This window comes from Diceros bicornis, chromosome 8 (genome assembly GCF_020826845.1).
Source record: "Diceros bicornis minor isolate mBicDic1 chromosome 8, mDicBic1.mat.cur, whole genome shotgun sequence".
NCBI classification, from domain to species: Eukaryota; Metazoa; Chordata; class Mammalia; order Perissodactyla; family Rhinocerotidae; genus Diceros; species Diceros bicornis.
Window position 1 is genome coordinate 6,078,720 of NC_080747.1, and position 18,591 is coordinate 6,097,310.

At 48.9% G+C, this 18,591-nt stretch overlaps 1 protein-coding gene across 1 annotated transcript in view; it reads left to right on the forward strand.

The window, feature by feature from the left end:
* EVC2 (EvC ciliary complex subunit 2) overlaps positions 1-18,591 on the forward strand; it is a 138,440-nt gene that overhangs the window by 40,537 nt on the left and 79,312 nt on the right. Inside the window, exons 8-9 of the mRNA XM_058546710.1 lie at positions 1,787-1,921; positions 4,514-4,653. Of these exons, the coding sequence (XP_058402693.1) occupies positions 1,787-1,921; positions 4,514-4,653 (275 nt within the window). The remainder of the gene's footprint in view (positions 1-1,786; positions 1,922-4,513; positions 4,654-18,591) is intronic.

Consider the following 18,591-nt stretch of genomic DNA (forward strand, 5'->3'; position numbering starts at 1 on the left):
CTCCATTACGGTACCAAAGGGCCGCCTGAGTTTACACGGCCCACAAAGGAAGCAGGGCGAGGATCTCTCGCGTTTAGTGAGCAAGTGTGAGGGCCAGGTGCTCCTTTAACGACTTCATTCAACTTGATTCGTGCTTCTTGTTTAATCCTCCGTACAACCCTTGGAGGGCTATTTTCTCCGTTTCACAAGGGAAGGAGCAGAGGCAAAGAGAGATGACGTGATTTGTCCAACGCCACACGGCTAGTAAGTGGCCAAGATGGGTGCCACACCCAGGTGGTCTGAGTCCAGATGGACTTCATATGCTGTGCTGTGACAGACCCTTATCCATGAAAAGGAAGGAGGCCCAGGTCAGACTGAGTCATTGCCCACACGAAGAGTGTAACCCCACGAAGGGAGAAAGAATCCCTCTCTGATTAGCTTCTAGCTTATAGCCGGTTACACAGTAGACGCTCAATAAATATTGGCTGATTAAATAGGTGAGCCAAGCTTTGCCCTAAGCTCCTCTGTATCGTTATTTTATTTAATCTTCATGCTGTGAGGCATTTTATCCCCATCTTACAGATGAGAGAACTGAGGTTCCCAGAGGTCAGGTTGCTTGCCCAGGATACCACAGCTGTTTTGACAGAGCTGGCATTTCAGTCCAGGTCTGTAGGATTCAAAATCCAGAGCTCTTTATTTGCTCAGTGTCTTTAGGAGAATTCAAAGAGTTAGTCCTTGTGGAACCCTCAGCCCAGGGGTTCTCAAAGTCTGGTCCTGGGACACGCAGCACAGAAGCATCCCCCCCACTCCCCAGAACTTGTTAGAAATGCCACTTCTCAGGCCCCATCCCCGGTCTCGTGAACCAGAACCAGAAAGGTGGGGCCCAGTGGTCCGTGTTTCCACAGCCCTCCAGGTGGTTCGGATGCCCGCTCATGTGAGAGCACAGCCTTAGCCTGAGCCATTCTCAGTGCTTGTAAGATGCCGGCTGCTGCTGCTGTTGGCATTACTCTCCAGATCCTGAAGAAATGGTGGAGGGAGGGACGGAATGTGAGTGTCTAGAACTGACTGCTTCTCACGGTTGTTATTTGATGCCAGCGCTCCTGGCCTATCAGTGGGTTCCCATTAGTCCAGGGATGTCGCTGGCTGGAGCCCCGAGGAAGCCTTGGGGGAGAGAGAAGTAGACTGGACACGTTAAGCCCACACGAGCGCTAAGGCCCACCCGTCGGGTCATTCAATGGCCTGGCTGCCGGCCTGCTCCGCCTGTGTGATGCCTCCCCTGCCATGTGCCTCCTCCAGCCTGATCCTGAAGTCCTGAGGGGCTGCGCCTCTAAAGGGACGTGTTCCCAGGGCAGGGGGAGCCGACAGTGCCGAGGGAAGGTGAGGCCACTCTGGGTTCTTCCTCTGGCCTCTGCAAAATTCTGCTCTGACTCAGGACATTTCACGATCCCTAGTGCTGCCTTAGGTTCGTTACGTATTTGATTTGGGGGATTTAACATTCTTGAGTGCCTGTGATTGCCAGGCTTGGGGTTGGATGGTCCTATGTGCAAGCCACCACACTCAGCTCCTTGAAGTGCTTGTCGTGTTTAACACTTAAAAATGCACTGTGTAGAAGCCACACTGCGAGGAAACAGGCTCAGAGAGGTCCAATGAGGGTCTCAGGGCAACCAGCCAGTATGTGGCAGAGTTGGGTCCATATCCAGGTGGTCTCGCTGACTCCGTGATTGTTCTGCTATAGCGCTGAGTGACAACTTGACCTGAAAGATGTAAAGTGTGCCCGTGGACGAATCCCTCTCTCTCACCCACGTAGGTTCTACCAGACCACGGTCTTCACGCAGCAGGGTTCTTTGTGGCCTTCGTCGGATCCCTCGTGCTGACCTGGGTCATGCTTTTCTTCATGGTTCGGTGTGAGTGTCTGAAGGGAAGCGGGCTCACCAGACATCAGGTGAGTCTCCATGCGTCTTCTTCCCGGAGGGCCGTTGGGTTGGTGAGGTTGAAGTTTAACCTCCAGTTCGATGGGTCTCAGCCCTGGAACAATGTCAGAAGCTCCTGGGGAGCTATGGCAGACTGCTCTTGTCAGGCCCACCTGCAGAGACTCTCATGAGGTTGTCCCAGATGTGTCCCCGTCACTAGTCATTTTTAAAGCTCCCTGGATAATTCCAGCAAATGGCTAGGATCGAGAACCCCTGCAGTCCAGCTAGATAACTGAGTGCCCACCTGTGTGGCCGGCTTTGTGTTCGTGCCACACCCGGATTCAGGTCCTAGTCGACACTCCCTGCTGAAAATTCTTTGGAGACCCACTTCATCCTCAGAGGGAAGCCCAGACTCCTGTGCGGGGCTTGTAAAGCCCGCGTGGCCTGGCCTCTGCCCGCCTCTGCTGCCTCTTTCCTCTTCACACCTCAACGTCTTGCCTCTGCCCGGGGATCTAGCATTCCCTGAGAGTGCCCAGCTGTCCACACTCACACCCGATGCTTCTCTCTGCTCTACAAGAGCACAGTTCTGACACTTCTGTAAGATTCATCTCGGGCCTTGTCTCTCCCTGGAAGTCGTCACCGGCCACTTCCTGGCTGGGGTAGGAGCCCTCTTTCTGGATTCCCACACTGGCGTCTGTAGACCCCACCCAGTACTTATCCTAATCTGTTAGTCCCGTCTGTGAACTCCTCAATCTCTGTGTTCTTCTCTTGGTCTGGGTTCCCACAGAGGCACATCCTGAGACCAGGATCCAAATGCAATAGTTTATACGGGAAGTGATCCCAGGACATAAGGGGGGTGGGGAAGTGAGGCAGGAAGGGAAGGCAGCCAATCAAGGTACCACTGGGGGCACCTGGAACTCTCTCTGGCTCGGGAACTCTGAGGATAGTGTAGAACTAGCCTTAGAGTCATCTCACATGGAGGAGGGTATTTATCCACTAAATCACATTAATCATTGTTTGAGGGCAAGTGGGCAAGGGGGCCGGGACAAAGGGAAAGTAGCGTAGGTGTTGGCTGGTGGATCTTGGGCTCGTGAGACTGAAGTGGCAAGGCAAGGGGACGTGGGCAGAGAATGGATGGTGTCCCCATTGTCCGGAAGGCACTCAGTAAGTGTGTGAAGGAATGAATGAGCCCTTGGCCGATCGATGGCTGGACAGAGAGGAAGGACCGTGGGTCGGCAGTCCATGGGCGAGATGCGCTCTGTGGAGCCGTGAGCAGGAGGCATGGCTGGGAGTCAGCGTCCTTGGCAGGTTGCTTGTTCCTGCAGGGCCATGGAGGGCTCGGCTGCTGTGTCTCGGTGTCACCTAGAGGCCCAACAGCTGGGAAGAACATATGTCTTCTTCCTCCCTCACTTTGTATTGAGGAGACTGAGGCCCATGAAGTTAAACAACTTGCTTCAAATGGCCGAACGAGGCTGGGACCTGGCTTCTGGGGGCCCTGTCTCTGGAGTCTGGAGGTCCTGTCCCATGGTTCATTTCTTGTCTGCTTCCTAGAGGAGAGGATTGTCCTCTCAAAGTGAGGTCAGCCCACCATCTCCTTGGCAGGTAAAGTGAGGAGAAGAAAAATGGCCACTAATCAGACATTCCACTTACTCTCCCAAAGCTGCTGTCAATCACAGAAGAACAAAACGCCCCCTGCTGCTTTGATGAAGGAGCGGGATTGATTTCCTGGAGATTAAAGGCTGATCTTTACAACTGCGAGAGGACAGCAGTATGAATTTGATTTAAGATCTGAAGATCCTTGCAGTAATTTTTCCTGCATCACAGAAAGAACTCTTTTCACATTTTTCTTTATTTTTCCATTGTGGTGGAGACAAATGAGACAACGTGCTCTAGGACAGAAGACAGCCCTTGAGTTAGCTCGACTTGGGATCAAACACCCACCTGGCTGTCTATGAGCTGTGTGAACTTGGATAATGTTATTTCACCTCCCTGAGCCGCAGATTCCTTATGTGTAAAGCGGGGGCAACACTTATGTTGTTGTGATGGTTTCATGATGTAACACACCCAAGGCACAGGAAAGGAATTCTTCAGTGTTAGCTGTGTAGGAATTCTTAGATGTTAGTGATCACCCATTTCTGCAGAATTAGTGATATTAGGGAACAGATATATCATCTATCCAGTCAGAGTGTTGAGATTAATTATCTCTGTTGTCACTTCTATCTTACAATTCTATATTCTGATTAGAAACCAGCCAGATCCATGATGTTAAGGTCCGTCTGCCAACTATGATTTTCCTCTGTCTGATGATGGTGATGATGATGGTGGTAATGATGGTGAAATATTTTTATCACATCTTTACAGGTTGTAAAGGCCTTTCCAGCCGTTGCTTCATTTTATCCACACAGCAGCCCTGTGCAGGACTATCAGAATTATGATCCCATTTCTTTGATGAGAAAATGGAGGCTCAGGGAGGTGCAACATCTTGCCTGAGTTTACCCTGCTCCCAAGTGGTGGGGCCAGCCAGCTTCTCTGACTGCAGATCCCTGCCGTCCCTCATGACTTTTCCAGCATGTGGCATGCACAAGAAGGCCCACTCAATTGTTGTTTCTGAAATTCTTCTAAAGGTTCAGCATCACGAGAGCAGGCTGGAACACTCCCAGTTCACCTCAGCTGATGGCGTGAATGAGGATCTTGCTCTAAATGACCAAATGATAGACATTCTGTCTTCAGAGGACCCCGGGAGCATGCTTCAAGCCTTGGAAGAGTAAGAATTTTGAGAGACGTTATACTGCCACAGATATGATGAATGTTTTAACTGCAGCGGCGTGAGAGCAAATGCTGAGTATATTTCATTCATTTGTTCATTCATTCAGTTAATCATTTATGTGTCACTCAGTAGTCATAACCAAATAACTGCCTTGCACTGAACGCTATGCGTGGTATTTGGGAAAAGAGATGAGTAAGACGTCGTGCATGCTGTGAGGCAGTCTGATCTAGTGGGGAATCAAGCACATAAACAGAAGTGACCATGAAAGTTTGATGTGTGCCATCCTGCAGGGAAGATCAGGGCTTGCCTAGCCCAGAGAGGAAGTCATTACCTTTCAGAGGGTCATAGAAATGCTTTCTGGGGGAGGTGATATTTTAACTAATTCTTGAAGCATGGGTTCCTCCTCCTCTGCCTGGGTAGTTTTGATTATGTGCCAAACGTTATGGATGAGAAGCTTTCCAAGTGGATTAAGGGAGGAGAGGCTTTTCCGGCAAAGGGAAGAAAGGGCAGACGCGAGGATAGGACATGAGCGAGACACGTTTGGTGATGCGTGAGTAGCTCAGGTTGGCTGACGCGTGGATAGGTTACTGCGTATCAGGAAAGAGGAGATGAGGCAACTGGAGAGAGAGGCCAGACCCGGTGATGTGTTGTTTGCTGAACTGAATTCAGTTCTCTTTATTTATTTAATAAATACATATAATGTACCTCCTATGCGTAATAGAACATAGAGCCAGACGTGGTTCAAAAAACTTTACACGTACTGACTCATAATTCTCTTAACAACCCTAGGAGGCAGGTATTGCTGTTTTTATCATCTCGCTGTGAGGGCTTGAGAGAGGTGAGGAGCTGGCCCCAGGGCACACGCTAGGAGATTAGAGGGCCAGGCTTCAAAGCCAGACAGTCTGGCTCCAGGGTCCATGCGCTTAATCAGGAAGCTGCATTGCCCACAGTTTCTCCTGGCTGGGCACATGGTTCACGGTCCACTAGCTGACCATCACTCAAGAGTGGTCTATCTATCTGAAAGTCTCTATCACAAAACTTCATTATCTTTGCCCCATTTTGTACCTGTTATCTATTGTTCCTCTTCATTTGTGATCATATTTTCTTGTCTCCTCATCTGCCTGGGTAGTTTTGATTATGTGCCAGAGATTGTGTATGAAAATTGAGAAGACAGTTTGAGGACCAGGATGATGTTATCGTCCTCCAGGCAGCCAGAGCTGTAATTATGGATTACCTCAATTCAGTGAGAGATCAGGATCATTCAGAGCGGGCCTTCATTTCCTTCAAGGGCTGATCTGTTTCTGGTGCAGGTTCCCCTGCTATCCAAAAGGAGAACGTTTCTGTGAAACCTTTCGTAAGCCAAAATGGCATAAGATGAAGAAACAATTACCATTAATTTATATGGGAAAAATTTTTCAGTGTTCCCAGACCCAAAAAATGACCAAATCATACCAAATAACACATAGAACCTAAAATAACACTAACGTATAGTAGAACCAGGAAGGATATAATATGAATGATAAAGACACAGCCTGTGTAGAGTAGAAATAGTGTATGTACAGTGGAGTTTCACGCACACTGGAAGGCACACTGGAGGCTGAGAGGTGGTGGTGATGATGGGGTGTTAGGCTGAGTCCTCCGAGGTTGGGGTGGTGGGAGGTGCAGGAGACTGGGGTGGAGGAGAGAGAGGAGGAGGGTCACCTGTTAACATCTCATCATCGTCTGAGTCCATCGAGGCAGAGAGGTCACTGGCGTCTGCGCCTTCTTCCGTGTCTGCCTGCCCCCTTGTCAAAGGTCAAGGGTCGTCATCTGGGTGGCCGCCGTGGCTGCTGTGGAAGGCTTGAAATTCGACGGTGTGCTTGAGGCGTAGTCTGTGTAACGGCTGGCTGCAAAACAAACGCTGAGCACTATTTTCGCTTTTCACCTTTTTTCATAAAAGCGAAAATCCTCTCTTCAGATTTCTTTCAGTCCCTGACAGCAGGCCCTAACGTAGGTCTTCCGTAAGAATGAAGTGGCGTAAAGTGGACTTTCAGGTAGTGGGGGCAGCCTGTATCCCTTTACTCCTAAGGCATTTGTACCAACAAAAGGCCGAGGGATTTTTTCAGGGTGACCCCTCCTCAGAGTCTCTGCACTTGAGTTTCTGCCTCCCCGGTTCTACAGGTCTGTTGAAAGTCCTGTCAGTGTCTGGGCTCCTCTTCTAGGATCAGGAGATGCCCCTAGGAACAGAGGGGCCCCAACGTGGGACTGCCCTCTCTGAGTTTCCTTGTTCTGCTAGACCTTGACCTCATATTTATTCACTGTCTTGTTAGCGCCCAGATGCTCTCAGATAGATTTTCTTTTTGTCCAGATTTTCTAATTGTTTTCAATGGGACAATTTATCCAAATTACCTAGAGCATCCTCGATGGGAACAGAATCCTGAAGGCATCTCAGTGTAAACCATACTCTAGGCGATGAAGCAGACACAGTCCCCGGCATCAGAGGCCGCCTGTGAGAGAGACAGACGTGGAAACAGACGAGGCTCGAAACAGCATGAAGCAGTAGGGCTGCTGAGCGCGTTGGTCAAGACCATGGTCCGTGGAGTTAGATTGGGGTTCAAATATGGGCTGTGTCACCATGTCGCCTTGGTTAAGTGACTTAAATGAAGGCTCGGATGGAGAGGAGGGGCTGGGTCATGGAGGGTTCTGGATGTCAGGCTCCACAGTAGACACTGGAGACCCAGGGGATGGTTTTTAATATGGGCAGATTTGTGTTTTAAAAGGCCACTCTGGATGCAAATGGAGAACGACTTAGAGGGGAGAGCCCGAGAGACTGTTGTAGGAGGTGTTGGTGTGAGACCGAGGGCAGGACCAGCAGACTAGGGAGCAGAGGGTTACGAAGGAAGAGCCTACAGGACTTGGTAACTGATCATGTGTGACTGTGTATGTACGTGCAGCGGGGGTGTGGTCTGGACATTGAAGGGGAGGGAGAAATCTAGGATGACTCCCCAGGGTTCAGGTTTTTTTGTTTGTTTGTTAGTTTGGTTTTTTGAGTAGGAGAGGAGGGAGCATCCAACAGTTCCAGCTGCTCAGTAGATCCAGAGGCTGCAGAAATGTCCAGAGGGAGGAGGAACGAGAGGGTTCCACCTTCGTGAGAGCAGTTTGATGCTGAATCTGGAGTGAACATCTTTGGGAGATCCATTTGTGCCAAATATACCATCTGAACAGATTGGATTCTTATTTGGTTCTATCAAATTTTTATTTATACTTTCTTTGCTTTCTTATGGCCCGATGGTTATTAATAACGAGGCCATGTGAGAATCCCTCAAACTATATTCCATTTACAGAAAACTCTTTCTGATTCTAGATTCAAGATGCATAGCTTCATTTGCTCACTTCCCACTGGGGAGTAATTTCTATGGATTTAGAGCCATCATGGTGCTGATAAGCTGTAATACCTTATATTTTTACGTAATACCTCACATCTGTGTAGCGTTTAGATGTGTGCACTCTCTTTCACACGCCTTTTTTAATTCAGTCCCCACGCTAATGCTTTTTGGCGAGGCATCTTATTTCCAGGGTTTGATTGTTGAAGAATCTGTTGCTCAGCTGGGTAAAGAGGTTTATGCATAGTCATACATCTAGTAAGTGACAGAACAGGACTTCAGCCTTCTCGGTTTTTAATTTAATCTCAGACACAATATATTTTACAAATATTCTCTGAGCCTCAGTTTCCTCATCTCTTAGCTGGGGCATAAGCCACCACCTTGTGATACTGTAAAGTTTAATGATATGAAAGACGTGATGCTAAAGAGTCCTTACTGCAGTGTTGCTTCTCATCTTGGGTCTGGTTTAAAGGGAGATGAGCAGATCCTAAAGAGAAGAGTTCAAGATGATCAGCACTTCCTTGAGTCTTTCTCAAGAACATTGCAGATGGCAGCTGAAGATGGGAGAGCTTGGAGACAAAATTGAGCAGCTGTGTGATCCTGTCTCCTGGAACCTGGAAATGATGTCAGGCGGCATAGAGAGATGGACCCGAGACAGCAGCAGAACCGGAGAGCGTGCCTCTTCTGCCTTAGAGTGACTGCCTGTTGGCCTGGGAGATGAGCTCTAGTGCGTCTGCTCGTTGCTCTTTGTGAGCTGAGTGGGTGTTCTCTGCAGAGAAGGGCTTTCATCCTGCTGAAAAGGGTGCCCCTTCTCAGCCGAGCACTTTCCTGCAGCGCAGCGCTAGGCCTTCAGCTTTGCAGGCACAGAGCTGACCCTGTACCGCTGGAGATCGGGCCTTGTTAATGCATTTCGGGATGCCAGAGTTGTGTGGCTGGGCTAACTGGGCTGTGTGCAGCCATTCGGATGTGATCCTTCATTTTAGCTCAGTTCCCTAATCAGAATGCCAAGGGTGACTAATTAAAATTTGCCACACCGTCCAAGAGGGAGGAGTAGACGGGCAGTGGGGAGGAAGGGGGTGGTTCCTGGCAGAGATTCATAAATGTCTCTTTTTATGTTAAGTGGTCTGAGCAGGTGATTATCACAGTGTTTCCTAGCTAAAAGTCCATTTTCTTCCAAAATATGAAAATGAAAAGTAGAGTGCAATGATTTGGTTTGTGTGATCAGCACCTAGGTATTTAATTTGTAGGTAGACAGTACCCTATAACCTTCTGACCAGAGTGATTAGGACTTTAAAATAGGAAAGTATTACTCATCCTGTCTTTGTTTTTGATTCAAAAAGTGGCAGAGTATAAGAGACCCAGTCTTCCTTTATCCTTATGTTATATGAAATTGTTAATAGCTGTTGCAATTTGCTGGTCCTGGTGCTTAAATGCAATAGGGATGTTGAGGTTTACAAGATTTTATTCTTGTAAATCACTTGGTAGCTCTGGATTTTTATATTTATTTCTCCTTGGGAGCTGATCTTATTTTGCCTGGAGTGTTTAACATTGATTATCAAGCATGACCTGAGAAGTTCGGCTTGAGAACTAAATTTATTCCTGCCTTCCCCTCTCCCAGCTTTCTGCCCTCCCTCCACATCCCAACATTCAATATTTATTGAATGCCAATACTGTTTCAGGCACTGTGGCTGGACGCTCATTTTAGGGACCTGGTTTTTTTTTGATCGTAGCATTGTCAATTACTTATAATCTTTCCATCTTGGCTTAAAGTCAGGCTTAGGAACTCCCAGAAAGAAAATGTCACTCAGAATGTCAGGGACTTGTATGCCTGGGAGTCTGTGATAGTCTTCCCACTAAAAATAGCTTTTTTCTCTAGCAAATCATTTATCCCATTTGTGATTCTTACATGAAGTTTAGCTGGGATTCTAAATACGCCATTAGGCGACTTGATTGCCACCTCATTTCTAAGAACTCTCAGAGTGATAACTCTGCTCTATCTTGCTGATTTATTTTTGACAAAGAGCATTTTCTTGGTTTGCTTGGTTATTTATCTCTTACCTCATTTATTCCTAGGCTGCCTCTTACATAAAGGGTTTGAGGAAGGAATATTTCCTTTGATTTTTATCAGGCTCCTTGCCTATTGTCATAATGAAGGTGGCTCAGCCACAGGCATGCTGGGACGGGGGAAGGAGGAACTGGACAGGAATGGCTGGTCTTGGAAGCTTCTAGAAGCATGGAGCGCCCGCGGTGTTTTAGCTTCGGCTTTGCTCTTGTCCCGACCACTGTCGAGCACCTCACAACCATGATCTTGTTTAATTCTCACAGCCACTCTCACTTTGTAGACGAGGAAGCTGACTTCAGAAGGGTTTATTGGTTTTACCTAAGGTCACAGAGTGGTAATGGCTTTGGGCTGAGGCCTGAATGCTTTCAAATCCACCGTTCTATTGACAGAACAGCTTTTAAAAAGAGTGAGCTTGGATTTTTCCAGTGAGGCAAAGAAAAAGGCAGAAAGCCAGCTCAGGCCTTGTTTATTTCCTGTTATTAGAAGGAAGCTTGTCGCTATCTCTTCTACCAACGTCGCCTTCTAAACTGTCTCAAAATTACGTTTTGTACAAAGTAAGTGTATAATGATATTTGCTGAATTGAGGCTTTTAAATGCGTGTATTGAGTAGTTTTTATGTGCCAGCCGTATGGTGTGTTTTTACAAGCACTGTCCTTTTCATTCTTTATGAACGCTCTGCAGAGAAGTGATTTTGTTCCTCATCTCTAAAACCCTGAAGCCCGGGGATATTAAGCCCCTTGCCCGGGTTCTTTGTTCATTCGTTCTCGTATGGGGTTGTTCGTTCATGCATGCTATAATTCTTAAAAATTAATTAATTGATCGGTTATTTCAGCAGATCCCTGCTGAGGGTCCATTCTGCACCAGTCCCTGCTGGATGCTGGCAAATGGTCAGTCTGGGCTTTTGTCCTCATGGAACTTCCACCTGCAAACTACAAATGCCTACACTGATAACGACACGATTCCACGTGTGGTGAGGGCTATCCAGGAACAAGGCGCTCTATGGAAGAATAGCGGGGTCCCCGTGTTAGTCTGGGGGCTCGGGGAGGCCCCTCTGAGGAGGGTCACTTCACCTGACATCTGAGTGATGAGCACGCTGTGGCGGGCAGCATGCCCAGAGCTCAGGGGACAGGGCGTTGACAGTCACAAAGAGGACGAGGCCAGGGTGGCGGGAGCACAGGACAGGTGGACTGGCGGGTCACGCGCAGCCAGCGCGAGGCCTTACCTGGGGCAGCACCCCCCCATTCTTTATCCTAAAACTCTGATTTTTTTCATATCACACGAGGCAGTCAGAACTCACCTTATTTGTTTGTTGTTTTTTAATGTTGTCTTCTGTCTTCTCCATCTAGGCAGTTAAGTTCACGAGGGCGGGGACTTTGTCTAGTTCTCTGATTTCTCCCCGCTGCCTCAAACGGTGCCTGGCACACAGTAGGCACTTATGGGGTCGATGCCACACCACAGTGATGAGCTTGATGGAGAGTCACTAGTAGATAAAATTGGAGGCGATAAGGTTAATTTGATAGCGAAGATTACGAAAAGGTGCAACGTTACTCAAACCGGAAGATAGCACAGCCTGTTCCCAGATGTGATGTGGCCTCTCACGTTGCCCAGAGTTCCCCCGAGGACGTCCAGCTGCAGCTGGGGGAACTGTGCAGGATGACATTCCGCCGGGAGCCAGAAGCCCCCTTTGCCATAGGCACAGAGCCGCTCCACTGCCTCGCATCTGTCCCATAGGGCTGCGCATTTGCCCCCACTCAGGATGGAGTGAAGGCCGGTTTCCCAGGAAGATCCTCCAGGATTTGGGTCTGTCTCACATCCATCCTACATGCTCCGTATGTACTTGTGGAACCAGGAATGAATGGGGAATAACCAACAGGACCAGCTGATGGATTGCGAGTGGAGTTTGAGGGAAAAAGAGCTATCGAGGACGATGCCTAAGTTTCAGGCTGAGTAACTGGGTGAATGTGGTGCTATTTCCTAAGATGAGGAGAGAGAGGGGAGGAATGAGTTTTGAGGAAAAGATCAGGAGTCACTTTTGGACACGACAACTTAAAGATGCCCTGGAGACACCCGGGTGGAGACGTCGAGTAGGCAATCAACGTCTAGGTCGGTTCTCAGATGAAAGTTCTGGGCTGGAGATGGTTAAGACTTTTCCGCATGAGCAGGAGAAGGACAACGGAGGTGTAGAAGTTTTCTCTGGCTGCTGTAACCAGTTACCACAAACTGGGTGGCTCCAAAGGACGGAAACTTACTCTCGCACAGTCCTGGAGGCCAGCAGTCCAAAGTCAGTGTTACGGGGCTGAAGTCAAGGTGTTGGCAGGGCTGCCCTTCCCTCAGATACTCCAGGGGACAGTCGTTCCGTGCCTCTTCCAGCTTCTGGGGGCTGCCGGCAGTCCTTGACTTGTGGCTGCCTCACTCCAGTCTCTGCCCCACGTGACCTCCTCCTCTTCTGGAGGTTTCCAATCTCCCTCTGCCTCTCCTACGAAGACACTTGTGATTGGATTTAGGGCCCACCGGATAATCCAGGATAGTCTCCCCATGTCATGATCCTTCACTTTATTATATCTGCAGAGGCCGTTTTTTTGTATAAAGCCACATTTACAGATTCTAGGGATTAGGACCTGATATTTTTGGGTGGCCATTATGCAAGGAAATTATCAGGAAATCTCAAGAGAATGAGGAAGGAAGTAGAGACTTGAGGGGGTCTCATGAAGAAGTGAAAGGAGGGGCTCAGTGGGTTGGAGGGTTCAATGAGGTGGGTCATAGGATTGTTTCTGGAATATTCCTGAGGGTTTTCTTCAGACAAGGACCATTGGAAATGGTTGCCTCTCCATTAAGAAGTGCTTGGCCCAGGAGGGCTCAAGCCTGGGTCTTCTGACTCCAAGCCTGGGGCGCCCTCTCATGCTTCCTCACTGTCCACAGCCCATCTGAGGGAGCTTCGTCTTGGAGTGTGCGAGAAGAGACTCACCAAGAGGGATAGGGGCCTCCGGTCCAAGTTGGGGCAGCCTTCTCTGCAACTAGTGCAGCTCGCCCCCTTCCCTGAGTGTGAGTGGGGTACGAGTGGCTGCTTGCACACGGCAGGGGCTCAGGAAATACTTATGAAATTGAATTTCACTTCATGACCTGTTGCCGGATGTTTCACTGGAGATTCTTGTGGGGCGGTGGTGGGTTTTAGAAGGCCAATAAATAACTCCCTTCTCTTTTCTTCCCAAGTTCTAAATGACCTTTCTTCCTTCCTTCCCTCCCCGCTCCTTCCTTCCTTCCTTCCTCCTTCTTCCTTCGTTTTTCTGATTGTATTGATAAGCATCTAGCGTATGCCAGGTACTGTGCTACATGCTAGGGACACAAACAAGAGTCATGCCTGCTCATGGCCTCTGGGGCTCCATCGAGGCCCTCACACGTGGTTTTGTGAAGGGCAAGTTGGGCGTCTGTTTCCCACATTAGACCCCGAGCCCTGGGGTGGCACAGGTCGGTGGCACTAGGTGGGCATCAGCAGGCGTCTTGTGAATGAGTGAGTGGGTGAAATCTGTGCTGGGTCTTGTAGAGTCTTTAGGACATTGTCAGAAGTGGATGGGGGCATTCTCAGCAGAGGAAACCAATGTGTGCGGGGCGTGGGAATGTGAGCGAGCCTGGATTCCTCACAAGGTGGAGAGACTTTAGGAGGCTGGACACACTGGAGGGGGCAGGGAAAGAGGCCTTAGTCTCTGAAAGAGGATGCTCATAGACCCTCAATTCCCTCCTCACCCCAACACACCATACAGATAACTCGTGTCTAGGCTGTTCCTAGATTTCTGGAAGGATCGAGTCGGAGTTCACCTCGAACACCAAACGGCTGACACAGGCATTCTCAGCACACACCTCCAGCTCAGGTGGAAAGCAGCCCTGTCCTCACACCTGTGTCTTGCTGCTGGGGTTCCAGCGAGATGACAGGCCCCCGCCAGTGCCTGACAAGCCAGAGCAGGACTTTTATGGGGCCATAATAGGGACTGCTGCAGAGCAGAGCAGTGGTAATGCTCTCTGGTTTCCATGGCAACCCTCACTGTCATCTTCCCAGCAAGGTGAGGGTTTCTTGGAGGAGCTCTGTGTCCAACAGATGCCTTCTTTCAGCAAGTGTTTACTGAGCTCCTGCTGAGCACCTGCTGCCTGCTAGGCGAGGGGCTGGGGAGGAAGCAAGAAAAGCAAGATGCCCACCGTCTCCAGGGAGAAGCAACTCACACACAAATAAATACAGCGCAGTGAGACAGTGCAAGCTGGGAGATCACCGAATAGCAGCCCCCCCAGGGCCTCTGCTGCCACGAGTGGTTTCCATTGGGTCCCTCTAAGCTTTGTAGGGCGTGATGGATGTTCTCTGTGACTCAGCATCTCCGCTTTCCCACATCACCCCTCCAGACTGCGAGGGTTTCTAAGAAACCTCTTAGGGGTTTCTTAGAAATAAGCTATGGGGGGTGTCCAAGAGGGTCAATACGGAACTCCCATCTCTCCTCGACCCTGAGTTCTGAGCCAATAGGGAGATAAGACATATATCAGGTGTGTTCTCCAACCTGGCCCAAAAAAAAACCACCCATCACTTTATTGCTTAGAAAAGTTAGGTTGGAGGATGTGGCTTTTATCTGACGATATAACCAGCCCCACAGTGAGACTCTGCAGATCTCCCCATAAAACCAGCTGCAGGGAGCTCCTGCTCCTGGTAAGCAGGTGCTGCGGCTGCCCCCACCCAGTGCCAACCCCCAGCCCTCCATTGGCTCCACCTGGAGCTCCTGCACGTGAAGGGGACATTAGGAGAGGAGAGGAAGCATGTGCTCCCCTCCCCAGCACTGGGCATTTAGATTAGTCGGTTCCAACCAAATAAACACTACTCACAAACAGGAAGTCCATGCGTACTGGCAGGGGTAGAACCAGCTTTTCTGGGGGTGGCAATGCTTCTAGCAGACTTTTGGGGTCCTGCCCTGGGCTACCCTCTGGACCTCACTGTAATGTTGACCTGGCACCAGCCACAGAGAGCAGCCGAAAGAGAGTTGCCAGAAGCAACCTGGAAACTCATTCTCTCCCTCAAAGAGACACACATAGTCCTTGCCTTTGATGATGCCCTTGCTGCTTCTTTCTTTCTGTCTCTTTACTCCATTTTTTGAATGATAAATAATGAACACAGCAAAGAGTTAGAATGACATAAAAGGCCATGCTGTGAGAATGAAATTGTCTTCTCATCCCTGCCTCTGGTTGTTGTTCCCGAAAGCAACTATTACCCATGTCCTGCATCCTTGGAGATCGTCTACGGCTATATGCGTATTTACACGTGTACTCCTTTATTAAAACGCAAAATAATAGCAACCTTTACACGCGGCTTTGCTCCCTTTTTACCCACTCTGCAACAATCTTAGAAAATGTTCATATCTGTACCTACAGAACTACCTTGCTTTTTTAGGTGGCTGCATAATATTCCAATAACAGTAATGATTACTGAATTTTTTGAGAATTTAATACAAATGAGGCCCTGATCTGATTGTTTTATGTACATTAACCTATTTACTCCTTGAAACAGCCTCTGAGTTAAGTGCTATTTACAGATGAGGAAAGTAAAGCACAGAGAGTCTAAGTCACTTGCCCAGAGTCACAAGGCAAGTGAGACGATGTGAGCCCAGAGCCCACATTTTAACCACTGCGCTCCACAGCCCCCAGTGGTCGCAGGGTCGTCAACTACCCCCCATCGAGGGATATGTGGTTGTTTCCGATCGTTTCCCCTCTTGGACAGTGCGTGCACCTCTGGGCACAGACATCTTTATGCATGTGTGCAAGGTTATCAGTAGCATGAATTCCTTAAAGTGGAATTGCTGTGTTAATGTGTATTTTTTTAAAAATAATTGTTGTTGGGGGCCGGCCCGGTGGTGTAGTGGTTAAGTTCATGCACTCTGCTTTGGTGGCCCGGAGTTTGCAGGTTCAGATCCCAGGTGTGGACCTACACACCACTCATCAAGCTATGCTATGGTAGCATCCCATATACAAAATAGGGGATGATGGGCACAGATGTTAGCTCAGGGCCAATCTTCCTCAGCAAAGAAATAAAATACAATAAGTAAATAAATGAATAGATATTGTTGGATTGCCCACCATAGAGGCCGGGCTGGTTTCCCACCCCCAGTCTCTGTCACATACCCTAGTCACAGGGGCTGCTGATCTTTCTGCCTGTGTCAGTCTGATAGGAAACCATGGCACCTCCCTGGAGCTTTAATTCTGCGCTTTTCCTGTAATGTGTGAGGGTGGACATCTTTTCATATGTTGAAGAGGCAGTTGTGTTTCCTTGTCTGGTAAGCAGAGGAGGTGGCCTGGCTTAGTGCTGGGCTGCTTGAGTTGCAATGTCGGTCCCCGACTCCTGGTTCCACCACTTAATCATCTGATGACTTTGAGCACAATCCGTAACTCCTTGTGCCTCAGTGTCCTCATCCGAACACGGGGATGGTGATGGTGCCCACTCCATGGGAGGTGAGGGTTTAATGAGCTCACATACACCCAGGGCTGAGAACAAGGGGTGCCTGGCTCATGGTTAAGTCCTGTGTCCATGACCACCTGTTTTCAGTCATGTTAGTTCTTGGCTCTGTTCTGCCCATTGAACCTCATGGTTTCATTCTATGGCTCAGCCTCATAGATTTTGCAGAAATGGACGGCAGTTACCCGGTGACTCCCAGCTCCTTATTCATTGCTCTGCCCGAACACGTCATGTAGTTGTTGAGTCCACAGTTGGTGACAAGGGGCTGGAAATGCAGCTGTGAGCCCAACAAGCAGGGTACTATCCCCCTGGAGCTCATAGTCTGGTGGTGAAGACAGGCATTCGTTCCAAGAATCACATGGGAAAATATGTGATTACCTATTGTGCTGGGCACCGTGAAGCTTCATCTCCCGTCCTTAGCGCAGTATCTTCCCTGTAATCAGCACCAGTCCTGAGAAATAGGAAAGTGACCCTGAGCGCTCAGTAAATGTTGATGAGTGAGTGACCAAGAATGAGATTATTACTGGGATTGTGTCCAGTGCACAGAAAGCGAGGACAAAAGTGAAAAATCTTCACCTCTGTGTGTGAGTGACGATGAAGAGCCCAGAAGAAGGTCATTCACCCCCTGAAAGGGCGGTGGCTGACCTCAACAGGGACCGGATGTTCCCTCAGGGCTCCCAGGATGACGCACCTTGGAAGCAGCTATCGTGAAATGTCCGGATGCAGTGAAGGGTAAACAGGCAGTGAAGGGCACATTTTATTTATATGCATCAATGAGTGGAAAAATAAACTTTTTTTGGTTATGTAATAGTACACCCTTGTTAACTGGGGGAAAGGACAAATGTGGGATGAAAACCATTCCCACAAATTGCTGATCAGTGTTAATAGCTGACCTTATGTATAAAGTGATTTCCACTCTCCTGGAAAAACAGAGTCTTAGAGTCTTGGTGCTACAGAGGATCTTAGAGGTCATCTGGTCTAAATTCTTGACCAGAGCAGAAATATTCTCTCTGGTATGCCTAATGGATGGCCAACCCATTTCTACTTGGATATCTCATTGACAGTGAGGGACTTCCATCCCTGGGAGGTTGCTGTTACGAGTTGAAGTGTGTCCCCTAAAAGATATGTTGATGTCCCAACCCCCAGTACCAGTGAATGTGACCTTTTTGGAAATAGCACCTTGGCAGTTGTAATCAGGCTAAGATGAGGTCATTCAGGTGGGCCTTAAACCATTATGACTGGAGTCCTTGTAAGAAGAGAGAAATTGGGACACAGACACACAGGGGAGAGCACCACGTGAAGGCGGAGGCAGAGGTCAGGGTGACACTTCTACAAGCCAGGGAACGCTGAGGATTGCCGGCAACAGCAGGAGCTGGGAGAGAGGTGTGGAACTGATTCTCCCTCACTGCCTTCAGAAGGAACCAACCTTATCAACACCGTGATTTTGGGTTTCTGGCTTCCAGATCTGTGACACAATACGTTTTTGTTGTCTTGAGCCACCCAGTTTGTGATACTTTGTTAGAGCAGCTCCAGGAAGCATACACTTGCCCCTCTCGGTGTTGAGCAGCTTGCATTCCTTGAAAGGCCCTCCTTATTTTTCACCAGAAATCCACATTAATAGTTCCATGTGAGCAAACACCGCAAACAGCCAGGTGAGCTGTGGGTGTTGTCCTGACACATCCTCTCCTCAGGGCCTCTTGCCTCTCCCTCCTAGAGCTCTCTCCCCTCTTTCCATCTCACGGCCACCACTGGAGTCCTAGCCATCGCCGTGTCAACACTGGCCTCCTGCACTAAGCTCTTGTCCACCCCTGACCCTCAGACCATTCTCCACACACCAGCTGGGGAGTCTTTTCAGTGACCCTGACTGCTCAAAAGCCCTAAAACCCTAATCTTCACCACAGCCTGCGAGGCTCCCTGTTATCCGCCCGAGATTGGAGGTAGCCTGGATTGGAGATATTTTGTGTGCACATGATCACAGTTGCCAGAGATCTGTAAGGTTGTTATGAAGAAGACGGTGGAGCCTGGGACAATGA